This window comes from Ictalurus punctatus, chromosome 6 (genome assembly GCF_001660625.3).
Source record: "Ictalurus punctatus breed USDA103 chromosome 6, Coco_2.0, whole genome shotgun sequence".
NCBI classification, from domain to species: Eukaryota; Metazoa; Chordata; class Actinopteri; order Siluriformes; family Ictaluridae; genus Ictalurus; species Ictalurus punctatus.
In genome coordinates, this window is record NC_030421.2 from 31786387 (window position 1) to 31803083 (window position 16697).

Sequence of the window (16697 nt, forward strand, 5' to 3'; positions counted from 1 at the left end):
GGGATTGACCTCAACTCTACCGTCGATCAATGCGCCTGCCATGTTGACAGTGATTAAGGTAAGGGGTGTAATAAGGTCACACGTAAAATAAAAGCCTTGTTTATTCATGTATGCAGACCAAATCTGTGCACCGTTCGAGGCGCAGCACGGCACACACTACACCTATATCCTATACACTCACGTAAAGGCGCACGTCTAGTCGGCTTTTTCTTCGGGATCCGTCGTGATTTGAAAATGGAAAAGAAAAAGAAATCGCTAAAAAAAAAAGAATGGAGGATGTTGGTGTGACGTTCCAGATGAAGCAGTTTGTATTTAAACCCCCTCTCGTTCATTTTATATAGAGACGGGTGAAAATCCTGAGTCTGTGATTGACAGTGAGAGGATAATAATAATAATAATAATAATAAAAAAAAAAAATACAAACGCGAGTTCATGCGAATGATTTGTGTAACGTGGTCTCACACGTCAGGTCACAGTCAATCCACGAGCTCAAATCTGTATCGTACACGTTAGAAGAGAAGTTAGTTACAGCTAGTACTCTAGGTTGCGGAGAGAGAATCAACATCAATCAACAGTACGGTGTCCACATCGCTATACTGGGGCATTAGGACCCACACAGACCACGGGGTGAGCGCCCCCTGCTGTCCTCGCTAATACCACTTCCAGCAGGAGTTCTCTCATCCAGGTAGCGGCCAGGCTCAACCCTGCGTAGCTTCAGTGGGAAACCAGGCGAGACCTGCAGGGAAATATGACTGTTGCTTCTTTGGGAAAGATTTCCATCGACGGATCAGAAATAAACAAATTATTCAGCCATAGTGTTACTCGATATTGATTTCTTATTCTTATTCGCAGTCGTGCTGTTGTACTGCAGGTCAGCACAGCTGTGATTACATGCGGCATCGTGCCCTCAACAGTGCCAGTACTCAGTGTAACAGTGTTCTTGCTTGTGCAATATTGCTTAAATAATTAAAAAAAAAAAGTAATGATTTTCTCGCACCCGTGGAGGTGGGGTTCGAATCCCACCTCCTCCCTGTGTGTGCATGTTCTCCCCTTGCTTTAGTGGTTTCCTCGCACAGTCCAAAGACATTTCTGTATTGTCCGTAGTGTGTGAGATGGGTTAGCACGACTGGGAAGTGCCCCGGATCCCCTGGGATACACACACACACACACACACACACACACACACACACACACACACACACACACACATTCATATATATTAGTGGAACAATGTAAAGTTTCAGTACACAACTCCCTGGCCATCAGCGTGCTAACTTACCAGGAAGCCACAGTGCTCCCAAACACCACACCTTAAAGACTACTTGCTGCTGAACATTGGCGCTAACATGTTAGCGTGCTAGTACGCTAGCATATCCAACTGTGGAGAAACAGTGCTTAGGAGAAGCTTGTACGTTAAAGAGACAGTTACTTTTTTAGAGGCAGAAGTGTGGGCTTAATGAAGTTTAAAAAGTTTATCAAACCCCATGTGATCTAAGCAACATTTTGTGATCATCAGAATCGAGAGCCTCATATCGTTTCGTTGTGCCGTTAAAGCCTTCGGTGTTGCATTGAAAAACAATAATCTTGATAATAATAAAAACAACAGACACGTTAGGGTTTTCTTTATTGTTTGATAGGTAGGAGAGATGTGTTTAAAAAAAAGAAAAGGATGAAGCATTGCAGAGGACGGTTGCAGAGATTGTTGGTGGTCCTGGTAGATTTGACCGCGTTCGATATTTATTTTATGATGCCATTTGCAGGACATTTAGCGATAGCACGTGCATGTGTAGGGCCGTGTTAAAATCGTGTATGAACATTCAGCAAGACGTAAGAGAAACTGGATGGAATTTCATTGGTGGGGGAAAACAACACCACGCACACAAAACAAAGATGTCCACACCCGCACACCTGCACAGAACCGAGCTAAGTGTACACTTTAGTGACACACCCTGAAAAACGTTCAGTTCTTGGAGAAGGAGGCGTTTAGTCCAGTGTGAAAGCGGCATTAGGAAATCAGGCTTTAAGTCGCCAGTGATTGGTTAAAACGAGAATGGGGGCGTGGACAAGGGTGCGTTTCCAGCTAAGGACACGAGGCTTTAAAACGAAACTGAACAGTCATCCTGTGTGTAATAGAAGTGTGTTTGCGCTGGTAGGCGTAAGTGCTGCAGAAGGAGAATCCTGGGAGAACTCGTGTCATTTTCAGTTGCTCTCAGGGCCACATTTTCTTCCCTTCCTCCTCCTTTCCTTCCTTAAAAGGAATAATATGGAGCAATGACTAGCAACGAATGAGTGCGTTATTATGACCCAGTTTGCCATACAGCACAATGTTATCATGTTACTCTGGGCCTGAGCGCTTGGCTGATGATGGTGTGTGTGTGTGTGAGAGAGAGAGAGAGAGACACTCGATGAAAGCTCCGAGTCCGTCAGTACAAGCCTACGATATGTTAGCAGCTCTTTCAGATCCACAATCCGTCATGCGCGATTTCATCCATGATTTCACTACAGAAGAAGCTTTACCCCCCCCCTCCCCCCTCCCCACGATCTGAGGAATTCCGAGGAAAAAAAAAAAAAAATCCTAACTGGGTGTGTGTGGAACCTGCCAGGCAGGTAACTGACGAACACAAGACACTCGTCCACACACATGCTCGCACTCGCACTCGCACTCGCACTCTGAGGTCCCGTCCTGCTTCTCCTTCGTTTCGTCAATCCGTTCACCAGAGAATGTGCGCCTGATTCGCAGGGGGATTATGGGGAACATGCAACGTGAGTAAACTCATCGGTGTCATAAGCACGGCCTAGCTAGGAAGCTCCGACTCACTTTTGTTACGTTTACGATCAAGAGAGAACAGACTCTGTGGTGAGCGGTAGACGTTAGACGTCTGAATATGGGATTTAAGTAATGCTAGGGTTTTATTCATTTATTTTCTGTTGCACTTTTGTATTTTTACCTGAAAGGAAACAATGTGGGTTAAAAAACTATATATATGCAGGTGTGTTGCAACGGTACGAGTAGCGTATCACGCTTAAGTACTGGAAGAGCGTGTGACCCGACGCCGGCTCTGAACTGAATTTACGCTCTCGCAACACTAAATCGCGCAACACTCGCACAGCGACATATAACGATCCGAATGAGCGAGAAAATAATCTGCATGTGCATGAATTTAAAGTGCAGGTCTTCGAATCAGAGGTTTTGGATATATCCGGTGCTGCTGATTCTCACAACCTTCAGATGATGATAAATAAGAGCTGTGTAAATGACAAGGCACTCATGCTATACACTTGGAGATCTGTCTGAGATTAATCCCCGTTCGAGACAAGTTCTAATACTGCAGAGAAGAAACACACGTTTTGTTGGTTGGTTGGGTTTTTTTTTTCTTTCAAAATTTTTTACAGGAAGGTTAAAGTTCATGTCTTAATAGTACGTTCGGACATAAAATTAGCATTATAATTCGTGGTTAAATCTCTCAGTATGAGCCCATCGTTGATCGATAATAGGACGGAATCCCGTGCACGCGTCCTCCTGACTTCTCAAATCTGATCGGTCGGAATTTTCTATAACAGCAGTTCCGGCTTTAATATGAATAAAAGGTTTATATTGATTTATACATTTCTATAGTAATAGCTCATACGCAGGGATTAGTATTGTGGACTCTGAACTTTACCGAAGGCTAATAATAATAATAATAATAATAATAATAAACAGTTCAAATAAAACAAAACAACATGTTTACCAAAGTAAAACACACAATTGTTGATGTGGTGAATTTTTTTTTTTTATTCGCTTTTTTTTTCTTTTTTTTGTTAGATGTTTAGTTAACATTTATGGAACAAGTCTCGGGTGTTCTCAAGACGGAGGAGTCCGCCCTTCCAGATTTCTTTGTGAAATGAGAACCTGCGTATTTTTGCTCACTAGCGTCGAGAGAGAGCAAGGGAGATGCTGTTTAGAAAACGACTGTCGGTCGTCGTTATACCGCAAGCGATAACGGGAACCAAGTTGTCTAGCATTTAAATATAACTATAAAACGATTTAAAAAGCACAATCTGACATTTTTTCCGTGAACGAAACATCGTAATCATTGTGAATTCACTGTATTATAAGTGGACTAACAAAGCTGGGGTCGTGCGTTTATGTAAATAAAATATACTTTGCGGTGGTGTTCCACCACTGTAGCCTTCGCTGTATGTGAAGTGTTCCTTACATACAGCAGATGGTGTTTGAGGAATCGTTCGGCTTCCTAATAGTACCCTTCTGGCACTTCTTCACCGCACGGTACGGCTCGACTCGACTCTTTGGGGGGTTTTCCACTGTGGATAGTACCCGGTACCTGGTACTTTTGTCTTTATTAGTACCTCCTCGGTCGAGGTTCCGAGCGAGCCGAGCCGATATCAAATGTGAGCCGCGCACCGAGGGAGTACGGATTCTCCTTAACCAGTGGTCCTGTATTGTGCCTGAATAAATGTGCGTCATTTAAGACATACTTTGCGTACGGGAATATTCTATTAATCTCATTACAGATAAAATTAAGTCGCTCCTGTCGCAGCTGAATCCAACGTAGTCATATCGAGCACTACGGAGGTTCTTGAGCGCCGTTGTTTTACATCCTTAATAGGGTCCGTGTTCAGCGAACGGGAAAGGCGTTTTGGAACACGGCCGGACCGTGTATTTGTGCAGGGCTTCGATAATGCACCGTTATTCCTGCGTGAAGGCGAGCGGAAGATGGCACCCGCGTTGAGACGGCACTAAACCGCAGTGGAAAAGCAAGCTCGGAAAAGTAAAGCGGGCCGAGTCGAGCCGTACTGCGCAGTGGAAAAGTGGCTTCATGTGCCATTAATCTCTGGCTTTCTTCTGTCTCTAATCTAATGTTGGCAATACCGAAATAATAAAAAAAATAAATAAAGAAATAAACCAGCCAGCCCACAAGCTGAATTATTGATCTGTAATTATTATTATTATTATTTTTTTTGTTCTGACCAGTCTCCCTTTAACACACGTTAGCAAACATGTTGCTCTTCTGCACAGCCACTTTATCATCTCGTGCTGCTATAATAGCCCTCTCTCCCATCAGCAGATTCCTTAATGCGTCGGAGACCGTAAAAAAGTGGCACGTTCACAAGCAGCAGGTTTGAATTATGTGGCAGCCAACACTGCAACTAACTCATAAATACAATAAATAAAATGCTGTTTAATATGTTCGATTCTCTGAAGCTTCAAATAGCATAGAGACGGTAGATATAAAGCGAGCCTGTGCAAACACTGGGTTCACACATCATTTCATTTGATGCCGGGTTTTTTTTTTTTTCTTTTCTTTTTTTATTAGGGACTAGGGCAAAAAGCAGACGAGCGCCATCTCAAGGGTCCTAGCTTAAAATAAAACTGACAAAGGCAACCGCAATATATAGTGTATATATAAATGAATGAATACAAAATTAAAAAAGCGAGGCGACAGCATTACAGTGGAGGGTTTATGGTTTATGAAGCCTGATTAAGCACATGAGGCAGAATAAATTGACGTCTCTGTTGTTGGTTCCTGCTCGGTGACTTTGTCATTTGATCCATGTTATATTTAAAGTAAATACTGTAGCTTTGTGAGCTCCTTCGAATCCCAAAAGCCCTCTGAAGACTTAACAGGCTTCTTAGATGGTCCTGTTTCTACTTCTACTACTACTACTACTACTACTGCTACTACTATTATTACTACTACTATTACTACTACACTACTACTATTACTACTATTACAACTACTACTATTACTACTACTACTATTACTACTACTACTACTATTACTACTACTACTACTATTACTACTACTATTACTACTACTATTACAACTACAACTACTATTACAACTACTACTATTACTATTACAACTACTATTATTATAACTGCTATTACTACTACTACCATTACAACTACTATTACAACTACTACTACTACTACTGCTACTACTATTACTACTACTGTACTACTACTACTACTACTATTACAACTACAACTACTATTACTACAACTACTATTACTATTACAACTACTATTATTACAACTACTATTACTACTACTACCATTACAATTACTATTATTACAACTACTACTACTACTATTACTACAACTACTATTACTACTACTACCATTACAACTACTATCACTACTATTACTATTACAACTACTATTATTATAACTACTATTACTGCTACTACTATTACAACTACTATTATTACAACTACTATTACTACTATTACAACTACTATTATTACAACTACTATTACTACTACTACTATTACAACTACTATTACTACTATTACTATTACAACTACTATTATTATAACTACTATTACTGCTACTACTATTACAACTACTATTATTACAACTACTACTACTACTATTACAACTACTATTACTACTATTACTATTACAACTACTACTACTATTACAACTACTATTATTACTACTACTATTACTACTATTACTATTACTACCATTACAACTACTATTATTACAACCACAATTACTACTATTACCATTATAACTACTACTACTACTATTACTACTACTACTATTACAACTACTACTATCACTGCTACTATTACTACTATTACTATTACTACAACTACTACAACTACTATTACTATTACTACAACTACTATTACAACCACAATTACTACTACTACCATTACAACTACTATTATTACAACTACTATTACTACTACTACTACTATTACTACTATTACAGCTATTACTGTACTACTACCAGAACTATTACTACTACAGCTACTGTTACTACTATTAATACTGTTAATACTATTACTACTGCTACTACTACAAATACTATTTCTATTACTACAGTAACTACTATTACTACAACTATTACTACAGCTACTACTACTATTACTAAAATAACTACTACTTCTGCTACTAATACTACTACTACAACCACTACTACTACTACTGATGATACTACTATTTCTACGGCAAACAGCTCCGTCCTGAAGACTCTCCTGTGTTGTAAAAAAGTGTTTTAACAATCCATTCATTATTTATCAGCCTTCCATCGCATGGAGCATCAGCCATACAAGTCTATGTGAATGAGTTGGTGCTGTAGTATATTTATTTAAATGAAGCACATGACTTATTACCCAGCTCTAACAGTCAGATTATTGTGTATATAGTTGTATTTTGTCCTAAACATTGAAAGATAGGATGCTGGTCCAAGCAGTGTCCTGTTCCTGTGCGTGAGTGTAGATGGTGTTGCTCGGTCTCCACTGTTCTGGTTTCTGTTGGGGTTTGTGTGAAGCCGACTGTCCGTGTGGACTGCACCAAGAAACCAGCTTTAGTGCTGGATGGGTCTAAACTTTTGTGCTTGGGATCGGCTTTCTGCTGCTGTATATGCTTTTGTTTATGCTCTTTGACCAGAGCTATGTTTACTTTTTATAGGGGTGGGTGTGTGTGTGGGTGTGTGTGTGTGTGTGTGTGGGTGTGTGTGTGTTTATGCATTTGTCTGAGGGGTAAAAAAAAAACAAAAAAAACTGTGTGTGTGTGTGTGTAGGCAAATTAGACATTTGTATGCTTTCAGCTTGAGCACCCAAATAAGTTCTGTGGAATGTGTTTTGTGCCTGTGCTCGCATTTAATGTGTGTGTGTGTGTGTGTGTGTGTGTGTGTAGGAGGAATGCCTGCTCCTGAGCAGAGTCCCATGTCGGAGGAGGGTCTTCTGCTGCCAATCAAAGATCAATTAGCCAATCACAACATGGAATCTGAGAGCACTGCCAACAATATCCTGGCTTCTGTCAAAGAACAAGTAAGAACATATTCTCTCTCTCTCACTCATTCACTCTCACTCTCTCTCTCTCTCTCTCTCTCACTCACACACATTCTGTATGTTCGCACATTCACTCACTCACTCACTCACTCACTCACTCATGCTCTCTCTGAGCTCCTGCAAATTTCCATCCACACATTAAAACCACCTTCTTCAAACCTCGCTCTGCAGATTGCCGGGGATCAGTGAGTTCTAGCCATGACTTTATTATTTCTACAGTCTTTATAGTTGTATTATAGGTATAAGTCTCATTGGCCGCTCACTTGAATTGATCGCATTTCCGTTAGGAAATTGTCTGTTTCCACATCTAAAGCTCAGTCACGTAACAGTTACGAACTGTGTCAATCTGAAGCTACAGCACTACAGATTTAATTAAACTCCAATTTAATAACGTGCAAAACGTTTTGAAAATGCATTTTAACACAACAGTTGGAGTGGTTTGGGGAAAAATCCAGGAATAAAGAACATCTTTCGATGTTCCTAATCCGTTTAATATTTGGATCGTGTTATAAATTCGGTGACGAAACGCTTGGTTACACATTTACACGAGACACGCGTAGACGGGTAAAAAGTCTTCATTTGTCTGAAATGACATTTGATCTAATAAGCAGGAAGTAAATAGTCTATAATGTGAACGTGCACGGTCTTGGTAGAATCCAGAAGGCTTTTTAGGTTCTTCTTGTGTGTTCGTTCGGAGATGTCGTAGTCGTCTTCGTGGTTTGTAGAACGATCCTCACGGGAGTCATTTCGGAGAAAGTATTTCGCTCGAGGATACCTGCAGACTCTGTTAACAGGACTCTGTGTTTTTTTGCCGGAGATCGAGCTCCCGTACCGAGCCGCGCCCTGCTCGTGAGTCCCGAGCGGCTGCTGTTGATTTTGGCTGAAGGCGACTGGGAAAGGAAGAGAGAGTGGCAGCGACGTTGTGGGTGGAGGAAACTTTGACTAATTCTGCCTGCGTTTACTCTAGAGACAGAGAGCGAGCGAGAGAGAGGCGTGAGCGTGCTTGCACTTTTTAAACCCCCCCACCCCTACCCCACCCTTTCTTTTTCAGACCCGTCTTTCCTCTCTGGCACTTGGCCAGATTTCCTGTTGTCGACTTAAAGTAGCACTTCATCTGCGCTCACCTGGACATGTCACTTCCTCTTTCCTCGGGAAGCAGCGCTCCTCTCCGAACGCAGAGAGAGGAGCGAGTGAATAACAGGGACAGTGAGTGGCATGGCTCCCGGGGAATTCTGGCTTTCGCCCGAGCCTTTTCAGTCCGTAAACTAATCCCTCTCAAAGTTCAGCGAAGGCTGAAGTGACACAGAGGTAGGGAGGGTAGTGGGGGTGGTAGGGGAGGGGTGTGACGAGGTCTCCATGCATGGAACGGGAGTTTTGCGTTTGTCTGCTTTTCTGCCGTGTTTTTGAGCGCTTTAGAGGATTTCCTGCCATCCTTCGGAGGAATCCTATATCTGTAAATATGCCAGACTGCACGGCTAGAAATGAGTACGGCCAGAGTGAGTCTATTTTTACTCTTCTCTTTTTATTGCTTTCCATTGCATTCTTTCCCAAGCTCGCTCTCTCTCTCTCTCTCTCTCTCTCTCTCTCTCTCTCTGTGTGTGTGTGTGTATTCAGTGCCCAAACATGGAGTAGTTTCTCAGGATCTCTGATTGCGCTTTCACGTGTGTGTGGAGCTGATCCACTCATGCCCCACACGAGCGTTTTTTTTCGTGGTGTTTATTCGGAACTCCACCCTACGTGTGCCGCCCGTCCACTGTTTGACAGAAGAGACTGTCCCGTGTGTTGAGCCGAACAGAAATTATACAGTTAATCCCTCCGCTTTGTTCCCGTCACTTCAGCTTTCCATCTTCCTCGCCTGTGGAGCGCTTTCTGCCGTGTTTTCTTTCTTTCTTTCTTTCTTTCTTTCTTTTTTTTTCTTTCCGCTCAATAAAATCTTGACCTGGTTCGCTGCCGTTTTTGTCACGATAGATATCACATTAAATATATGGATTTGCAGATTTATTCCATACGTGAAGTAAGGCCGTGTTAGGATTTGCACGGGCAGTCTAGAGGAAGTGGTAACAGGCGTTGGTCGGAAAGTGGGCAACGGAATGAATTTTGTGCATGTTCAGCAGTAATAAATGACGGTGTTTTTCTTTGCTACTTTAGTAACATTACCCAGGCCAGATTTTATCGTGTCGGAAAGAAACGCTCGTTCTGCTTCGGGGTATATACACTCCAGTCCAAATATGAAACGCTATCCGTTCAGCCAGCTTGACTAATATAAGACTCCAGTTTAAAGTCGTATAGGAATATTCACTCTCCAGTTCTCCGTCACCTGTCGCCTCATCCAGATGTTTTGCCGCACGATCATACCGCCAGTTTGAATCTCTGTGCTTGTAACCGATTCATACTTTGAAATAAAGTTGTGTTTGGAAATGAAAACTTTCTCCCTTGCATTCTGTCTTGGCTTTAGGCTGTACCGAATATCACCGTCACCCGCATTTCCACCGGCACAGTACCGCAAACGTTTTATTTCATTGAAGAACACTTACATAATCAGTTATGGGAGTTTATTGTTGTTTATTGTTGTAAAAGTAATAACAACCACTGAGGCTTTTACAAGTTCCTTCTGGCTTAGAGAACAGATTTTACCATCCAAAATCCTTCAGAGCGAGTCCACCGAGCGAATGTATCGTCATAGACGACAATCACGCTCCGGCTGAAAGCAGAGGAAGCATTTTTTTAATTGGTTTTAGCGGTTTCTTTTTTTTTAGTGTGTCTAGCTGCTGAAACGAAGCCTACCGATATCCCTAACATGAAGAATGCAGCTGTTATTTAGATTGTTGTAATTGCGAGTTAAACAGATACAGTATTACCTCGTCTGATCACGTCTCATTCGATTTTTTTGTTATCCCCTTGAAATCTTCAAAACTCTCCTTTTATGGTGGTCAGGTAAGTAACTTGTGTTTCATAAGACGCTAAGATAACCACCACGCCTTCTTGATTCCAAACCAACAGCATTTTGGTTTCACTAAGTAAACTGATCTAGCCGAGCAGAAGCTTACAGAGCGGCTTGGGAAACTGGCATCAGGACCGACATAATGAGTTTGCAAACGAGTTCTGTTTATCACTGTCCTCTCTGATGGCCTTTTTGATAGCTGTGGCATCGTCAGGATTTGAGCTCGTGATCTTCGGAGGGAAGGACAAATACTTTTGGTGATAAAGAAATTTAGGACCTTCTTATTGTGGCTGCAGTTAAGGCTCTGGGTTACTGGTCGGAAAGTCGGGGGTTCAAGTCCAAGCACTGCCGAGCTCTGGGTTACTGATCGGAAGGTCGGGGGTTCAAGCCCCAGCACTGCCGAGCTCTGGGTTACTGATCGGAAGGTCGGGGGTTCAAGCCCCAGCACTGCCGAGCTCTGGGTTACTGGTCGGAAGGTCGGGGGTTCAAGCCCCAGCACTGCCGAGCTCTGGGTTACTGATTGGAAGGTCGGGGTTCAAGCCCCAGTACTGCCGAGCTCTGGGTTACTGATCGGAAGGTCGGGGTTCAAGCCCCAGTACTGCCGAGCTCTGGGTTACTGGTCGGAAGGTCGGGGGTTCAAGCCCCAGTACTGCCGAGCTCTGGGTTACTGGTCGGAAGGTCGGGTGTTCAAGCCCCAGCACTGCCGAGCTCTGGGTTACTGATCGAAAGGTCGGGGGTTCAAGCCCCAGCACTGCCGAGCTCTGGGTTACTGATCGAAAGGTCGGGGGTTCAAGCCCCAGCACTGCCGAGCTCTGGGTTACTGATCGAAAGGTCGGGGGTTCAAGCCCCAGCACTGCCGAGCTCTGGGTTACTGATCGGAAGGTCGGGGGAATCAAGTCCAAGCAGTGCCGAGCTCTGGGTTACTGATCGGAAGGTAACCCAGGTCGCGGGTTCAAGCCCCAGCACTGCCAAGCTGCCACTGTCGGGCCCTTGAGCAAGGCCCTTAACCCTCTCTGCTCTAGGGGTGCTGTATCAATGCTGACCCTGCGCTCCGACCCCTATATTTTACATAATCAAAGCCCTTTCAGAAGTGAATGTACGAACGCTGTGTTCCACTCTCTGGCTGTTAATTACCATCGTTTAATACATTTAGTTACCAAATCTGTTTAGGTGTCTGTGTTTAATGTCAGAGTAACCTTGGAGACACTGAGTGGGAAATGTGTCTTATTGTGTGAAGCTGTTCATATGCGTGTGTGTGTAATGCTCCTTTTGAAAGAGGCTGTAAAGTAAAAGCACTCGAGTGCACATAAAGTGGCAAGTGCTGTCTGGTGAATGCATGAGTGCTTGTTCCATTGTTCTGACACTGTGACGGCCTCCCACCATGCATTCACTCCCATGACGCACAGTTGCAATCAAAATTATTCAACCCCCCCATTGCAAATCAGGTTTACTGTCAAAATTTACAGACTTTCAGCTGTTTGCGACGAACAAATCAAACAAAAGCTATTGAAATGGTTCAACACGACGAATGCTTCAAGCGGTTTCACCAAATTCAACTGAAAATGCAACTTATAATGATTTCTCCAGTCTCAAAATTATTCAACCCCTTCATGGGACGCATCTTTAGTACTCAGTAGAGCACCTTTTATTGTTATGACCTGCTGCAAACAGTTCAGTAATATTCTTGGGTTTGTGTGCTGCAACCGCCGCCTTCAAATCCCACCAGAAAGTCAGGTGACTGTGACGGCCCTGTAGAATCTTCCAGGGCTTCTCCTGCGAGCAAGCCTTGGTGGAATTCGAGGTACGCTTGGGATCATCGTCCTGTTGGAAGGTCCGATGACGCACAAGCTTCAGCTTCCTCACAGACAGCATGACATTTCCTCCTAAGCTTTCCTGATACTTCAATGAATCCATCTTCCCCATGCTGCAAAGCAGCCCCAGAGCATCACCGAGCCACCACCATGCTCGACTGTGGACAGAGTGTTCTTTCTTCATTCTCCTTCCTCCAGACATACCGCTGATCCATCGTTCCGAAAATGTCCAGTTTTACTCCAACGCTCCACAGAACAGAATCCCAAAACTTCTGTGGCTTATTTATATGATTTTGAGCAACTTTTCTTGTGCTTTTGGGTCAGTAGTGGTGTTCGTCTTGGAGTTCTGGCATGGAAACCTTCTGCGTTCAGTACACGCCTTAATGTGCTCGCTGAAGTCTTGCTGCAGGTCTTTCGCAGTCACTCGGGTTTTTCACAACCTGCCTTCTCAGAAATCTGGTTGGAGCCGTCGATAGCTTCCTTTTTCTCCCCCGTCCAGGTGTTTCATACATTTTCTGCCCCTAGCCAGTTCAGGTATTCCATGTGTTCCAGCTCAAGCACACCTGCTGCAACTAATAAAGCCCTTGATTAGTTGCATCAGGTGAGCTCGAGAGAACTCCTGTTTTGCATGTTTGTGCTGTTGTGAGGGATTCTATTCAGGGGGTTGAATCATTTTGAGACCGGAGAAATCATTACAAGTTGCATTTTCAGTTGAATTTGGGGAAACCGCTTGAAGCATTCGTCGTGTCGAACTATTTCAGTTGCTTTTGTTTGATTTGTTCGTCGCAAACCGCCGAAAGTCTTTACATTTTTACACCAACCCTGATTTGCAGTGGGGGTCGAATAATTTTGATTGGAAATGTGCTTAGATATCAATTATTTATTTGGACACTTTACCATTATTAAACAGGCTATCCATCCTGTTTACCCTTTTTTTTTTTTTTTTTTTTTATTGACATCCTACTCTAATATTTGTTTTTCCTCATTGCAATATCTGTGAGCCCCTGCCAAGTCAAAGTCCAAGTCTTACTCGGTAAGCGAAGCCTGATTCTACTTCAGCCACACCTGAATTCCTAACAAAGCGTCATTTTATTAGTTCTGCTTCCCTGACCATCACAGCACATACCTCAGACTTCATCTCATGGGAAACAAGTGTGTGAGTTTGTGTGTGTGTGTGTGTGTGTGTGTCACACGCTGTTCTTCAGTCAAAACCGAATAGCGGATTCCTTTAATTGGTCTCCACATTAGCTATTTTTAGTTCCCCCGCTTGGAGGGGAAAAAAACAGAGACCAAGAAACTGGCTGCTGTGCTTTGTGAGATGCTTTAATGCATGATTACCTCAGCTGTAGTCGTAGCTAAGGAGTATAAAGAGCCCAGTGTACCTCATCACTCAGCCGCATATCCACTGCAGCCTTTTTTTTCTTAGACGCTGTGCTAGATCTGCACCTTATGGGCAAAATGGGTCATACTGAGGTTATATGATGTCACTATATCAAAGCTGCTACGTCCATTTCACATGTTGGTTAGATCATATCATTTTAACAAAATAATTACAGACCTGACTGTGGCTGTACTTTGGATTGACTGAGTGTATTCTGTAGCATCACACCATTTATATTAATGTTTGATGAGCACTATATTGTACTCGGACGTGTCCTAAAGCATCATGCAGCAAGTTCCTTACTGGTATTCAAGGGCGTAACCATGGTATGGACATTAGGGGGGAGGATCCACTTAGTTGTCCTTAGCCCAAATGTAGTGTAATGGGACGAAATGCTGTGCAACTTTCCTCGCTTTCACTCGCATTTATAACAGTCCGTCACAACGTGAGAATGTAACGTTAACGGTCAAAAACTGGACCTGACGTTAGCCTAGCCTACTCCGTGGGCGTGCAAATATCAACAGTTCATCGACGTTCTTAAGAACAAACCAAGCCATGGTGTGATGCCTTCTATATTAAGCTAAGGTCACCTACTGTACCAAGTGTACAATTGGAAGGGGGGCGCAACACCAATTTTCCTTAACATACATAGAATAGAATCATAAATAGAATAGACAAAGAAAAGACAGATCCGTTGGCAGGGTTCATTAAAGGGGGACATATAGAAAATATTTTGTACGGTATATTGGGGGGACAGATTGGTATTTCCTCAACATTGGGGGGGAGGGGGGGGGGGGGTCAATATACAATTTATTGCAATACAGTATAACGTCGTAGGACATATGTTAGTCAATACTTGACTCATGAGCTTATTTGTACGTGTAGAAGTAGCAGAAAAGTGGGCAGCATTGTACACACACTTGCCTGTATTTCTCACGTACATCTGGAAGAATAAGCAACCACATTGGTATCGCACCACCCGGACCTGTCGCATTATTTCTGAGGGTGTGCGCAAGCGATGCTCCAACCTACGTCAGGATACATGCGGCAGCCATCTTGCATAGACGTGCTTAAAAGCAAGTACATGAGCTATAACAAGTTCAGAGGCCGCTGCTCTGTCACTGGGACTAACAGGCTTCCTTCCCTGCCATTAAAAGGGTATAGACACCACACCTTCTTCAATGACAGTAACAAGCTCAGAGGCCACACCTCCTTCACTGGGAATGACCATCAGAGGCCACACCTCCTTCACTGGGAAATACAAAGTCTGAGGCCACACCTCTTTTTACCGGGACATTCATTGGTCAGAGATATGGCACTGGAAAAAAAAGGTTAAAACAAAACCTTTGGCACGTTTGTTTAGAAATCACAAAAAGCACACAGGGCAGGCTGCTGGCTCTCACTAAATAGAATTCAATTAGATAGCAATATTTAAAAAACTATTTATCGCCTATTTTCTTGTTTTGCTCATCAGGGCAGCTCTCCAGAACACGTGGCATTTCTGCAGAGCTACAGCTCTGTCCTTTGGTTCAGTTTGTGCCTTGTGTGTAGCGTTTACTTGGAAGCAGATGAATGCCAGCCTGTGGTCTCCTGTCGTTTTGTTCCGCACCCAAGTGAACAAGTGAATGTTCTCGCCTGCACAAAAGACCCACACAGAGAGGACCACCACAGCAGACTTCCATTCAAACTGACTAAACGCTACATATGTGAACGTATCCTAGTGATAAAACAAATAAGTGCGTGGAAATGATTTAATCGGGGATTTCCAGATTTTTTTTTTTTTTACCTTTTTGAATCTTTACACCCCCAGACCTCGCTGCATTAAACCAAAAGGATGTGTTTACGTCCTCTTTAGCTGGTAAATCCAAAATGGCCAACTTTGAGCTCTTTAGGCCTATTTCAGCACATGCCATTTGCCTTTCTGGACACAGACTCGTCTCTTTAGGAAGATGTTTGGCGGGTCCGAGGCGAGGTCGTAGGTCAGTGCGCTTATCGGTGTTCAACCGGGTTGTACAGAGAAACGACTAGACTCGACTCTTTCTTTTAGGCTTCCGAGAGAGTAATCCGAGTCGTTTATCTCCGTTACACCAGATGCGCTGTTGCTACAGTCCTGTTAGGTGAGTAAGCTCTCGTACCTTGGGTCGTTCAGTCTGAATGAATGACATGGGTTACACCTTTGGTTGTTAAAGGGATAGTTTTGTTAAAGGAGTTTTTTTTTATTACCACAGACATAAAGTTTAGCACATTTCTCTGTACTCAGGGAAAAAAGGAGTACTCAAAACCTGCTTATAACGAAAGTCGCTTATCATAATGATTAATATTTTTCTTGACCATCACTATATAATGTACAGTTAAAACCCCAGCTATTATATTCCAAGAGTGGTGTTAGTATGAGAGAAAGCCTTACCGAGACTATTATTACATAAGGAATAAAACACTTGGTGGCAGTCTGTTATTGGACGATAATCAAGGATGGAGTGGTGTGATGTGGCTCAACACAAAGTGGAGTTACCTTCAGCACCCCGAAGTTGATCATTCCCCGGTATCGTCATTTCCTGAAGTATTTCATTCCTCTTATACCTAATCAGCTTGCAGCCCGTTTCAATTGGTCAACAAGCAACGTCGAACTTTTTCACATTTAATGTTGTGGGACAGATTATTTCCGGTTAACACTTCCTTTATAGCAGCTGTAAACAGTCATCTCCTCACAAGTTTTGCTTTCCCCGTCTATGTTGAAGTCAATAAGTAGAAT

At 43.0% G+C, this 16697-nt stretch overlaps 1 protein-coding gene across 14 annotated transcripts in view; it reads left to right on the forward strand.

The window, feature by feature from the left end:
- Positions 1–16697, forward strand: part of LOC108266581 (plakophilin-4) — a 143485-nt gene that overhangs the window by 36871 nt on the left and 89917 nt on the right. For 10 of the 14 annotated variants that reach the window (XM_017470093.3, XM_017470085.3, XM_017470095.3 and 7 more), the window contains exon 2: positions 7658–7791. In XM_017470093.3, the coding sequence (XP_017325582.1) occupies positions 7663–7791 (129 nt within the window). In that variant the 5' untranslated portion in view covers positions 7658–7662. Of the gene's footprint in view, positions 59–2610; positions 2764–7657; positions 7792–9153; positions 9309–16697 lie in introns of those variants that run through there. The other 4 variants (XM_053680595.1, XM_047155854.2, XM_017470091.3 and 1 more) reach the window with 3 other exon arrangements.